The 2,500-nt window shown below is 54.8% G+C and overlaps 1 protein-coding gene across 1 annotated transcript in view; it reads right to left on the bottom strand.

Annotated features, from left to right (window-relative positions):
• The window catches only part of PTSG_07291 (sodium/hydrogen exchanger), a gene marked incomplete at both ends in the record, with an annotated part of 6,459 nt that overhangs the window by 2,429 nt on the left and 1,530 nt on the right, over nt 1-2,500 (bottom strand). The window contains 7 exons of the mRNA XM_004990733.1: nt 167-221; nt 471-536; nt 713-822; nt 1,134-1,279; nt 1,704-1,902; nt 2,142-2,206; nt 2,442-2,490. Coding sequence (XP_004990790.1) covers nt 167-221; nt 471-536; nt 713-822; nt 1,134-1,279; nt 1,704-1,902; nt 2,142-2,206; nt 2,442-2,490 — 690 coding nt within the window. The remainder of the gene's footprint in view (nt 1-166; nt 222-470; nt 537-712; nt 823-1,133; nt 1,280-1,703; nt 1,903-2,141; nt 2,207-2,441; nt 2,491-2,500) is intronic.

Raw genomic sequence — 2,500 nt, 5'->3', positions numbered from 1 at the left:
GATGGAAGTGGTTGTGGTTGGCGTTGTTGTGGCTGTTGTGGGTAGTGGATGTGGAGGCAATGATCATTGCGGTCATTGAGATGACGGCACAGGCCTGAGCAAGCGGTGGTGGCCATGGCTATCATAGCAGGTCGCGGTGTATCGTGTGCTAAGGGATGCAGCGCACCTTGCCACGATGAGCGGCAGCTGGAACTTGTGGTCAAACGACATCACAGCGAGACCTGGACACGGGACAATGACGCGAAATAAAAGCGAGACGATGTGAAGCGAGGGAGCATGAGATGAGATGTGGTGACAGGTGATGACATGTGGTGACATGTGGTAACATGAGGTGACATGAAGCCATGCTTGTCTTGCGGTAGCTGTGGCAGTCACAAACACGCACGCACACATACACGCATACACACATACACACACAAAACCGCGCACTTCATCTGCCACCCCCATCACGCCACCAAATTAACGCTGACCGAGGTAGAGGAAGACGGCTGTTTCGCCGAGGAACGCAATGGTGCGAAAGGTCTGACGCGCAGTCACTGATGCACGCGCACACGCACGTAGATGGCAGTGGCAGTGTGAGGGGTCATGCGATGACGCATGCGAGTGTAAGAGGTAACGCACGCACCATACACAAAACAACACACCTGACACACACGCAACGCCTAACACGCACAACACCCAAACAAGAAGCAGGCAACACCGACACGAGCACCTTGGGTGCGTGGGGAGAGGTTGAAGCGGGTGTAGTGTGCGTGTGTGATTCCGCCAAAGAGAATGGCCATAATGCCGCTCAGGTCAAGCGCTTCCGCCAGCGCATACGGGCTGGTGGTGGCGGTGGCGGTGATTGTTGGGTTGTGAATGAATTGGTGATGGGATGGGTGGTAGAGGTTGTGGTGATTGGTCGTTGGTGGTGATTGGTCACAATGGCGTGAGTGGTGACGAACTACAAACGCAGAAGTATGGTGCACTGCCATTCACTTCCACCACCAACAACAACAACAGCAACAGCAACAGCAGCAGCAACAGCAGCACCACCACCAACAACAACAACAACAGCAGCAGCAGCAACAACAGCAACAGCAGCAGCAACACCACAATCACGGCCACCAAACAGCACCAACAGCACAACCCACAGGTAGGCGAAGATGACGAAGAGGGAGAACTCGAGCGCAGGCCATGACCGCAACTCCACGTGTTTGAGGGCGAGGGCGCCGAGAAGACCGAACACAACGCCGATGGCCGCCGAGCCAACGCTCGCAAGCAGGAACTCCTTGATCACCTGCAGATGACGAGGAGGAGGGGTGATGGTGGCGGTGGTAATTAGTGGTGGTGGTGGTGGTGGTGGTAATTAGTGGTGATGGTGGTGGTGGTGGTAATTAGTGGTGGTTGAAATGGCGATTGGGGTAAGGTGACCATTGGGTTGGCGAAAGTGCTTCCTCACAAACACGTGCGTGTCCAAATTCTTCGGCCAAATCACAATTACTGCTACCACCACAAGTCAATCAATCACCACTACCACGACGCTGCATGTGTGTGTGTGTGTGTGCGTGCGCGCGCGCGTGTGTGTGTGTGTGTGTGTGTGAGTGTGAGTGTGTGTGTGTGTGTGTGTGTGTGTGTGTGTGTGTGTGTGTGTGTGTGTGTGTGTGTGTGTGTGTGTGTGTGTGTGTGTGTGTGTGTGTGTGGGTGGGTGCGTGTGCGCGTACGGTGAAGAAGACGGCAGAAGAAATGGCCTTGCGGTGACCGAGTTGCAAGATGGTGCGCGTGAGCACAATCGAGACGGCGTCGTTGAGAACGCTCTCCCCAAACACGAGCATGTACAGCGTGCGGTCAATGTCGAGGGCCTGGAAGATGGCCAGCGTTGCCACGGGATCCACCGCGCTGATCAGCGACCCAAACGCAAAGCTGTAGCATGGTGCGGGGGAGGTGTATGTGTGATCGGGGTGTGTGTGTGTGTGTGTTGTGTAACACGTGTGTGTGTAACACGTGTGTGTGTATGCGTGTGTATGCGTGTGTTGTGTGATCGTGTGAGCTGAAGGCTTGCATTGCATGGCAGTGTGGATTTATTGCGCAAGAGCTTCAGGTCCACAGATACACGGGTATTAAAACACGGCCACGGCAGCACAACAGCAACGTGTGCCCACCTCTCTGTGATGGACAGTTTGTAGACCCATCCGGCCGAGCCGCACCAGTACACGCCAAAGCCAACCTGCAACGAACGACGCACATGCACACGTGAGGGGAGAGTGAGGCAGGTAAGGCAATGTTACGATGCTAAATAGCAACCCACTTGCCATCACCATCATCATCATCACCACCATCATCATCACCCTCATCACCATCACCATCATCATCATCACCACCGCCATCACCACCATCATCACCATCATCACCATCACCATCATCACCACCACCACCGCTCATCGCACATTCGCGTGACGGACCACAAATGCGGAGAGGACGGTACCGACTACAGCGAAGATCAAGATGGCGCTCAGATTCG

The sequence above is a fragment of the Salpingoeca rosetta genome, assembly GCF_000188695.1.
Source record: "Salpingoeca rosetta unplaced genomic scaffold supercont1.22, whole genome shotgun sequence".
Lineage (NCBI taxonomy): Eukaryota > Choanoflagellata > Craspedida > Salpingoecidae > Salpingoeca > Salpingoeca rosetta.
The sequence above is the reverse complement of the archived record's forward strand: the minus strand, read 5'-3'. Positions and strand labels throughout refer to the sequence as shown.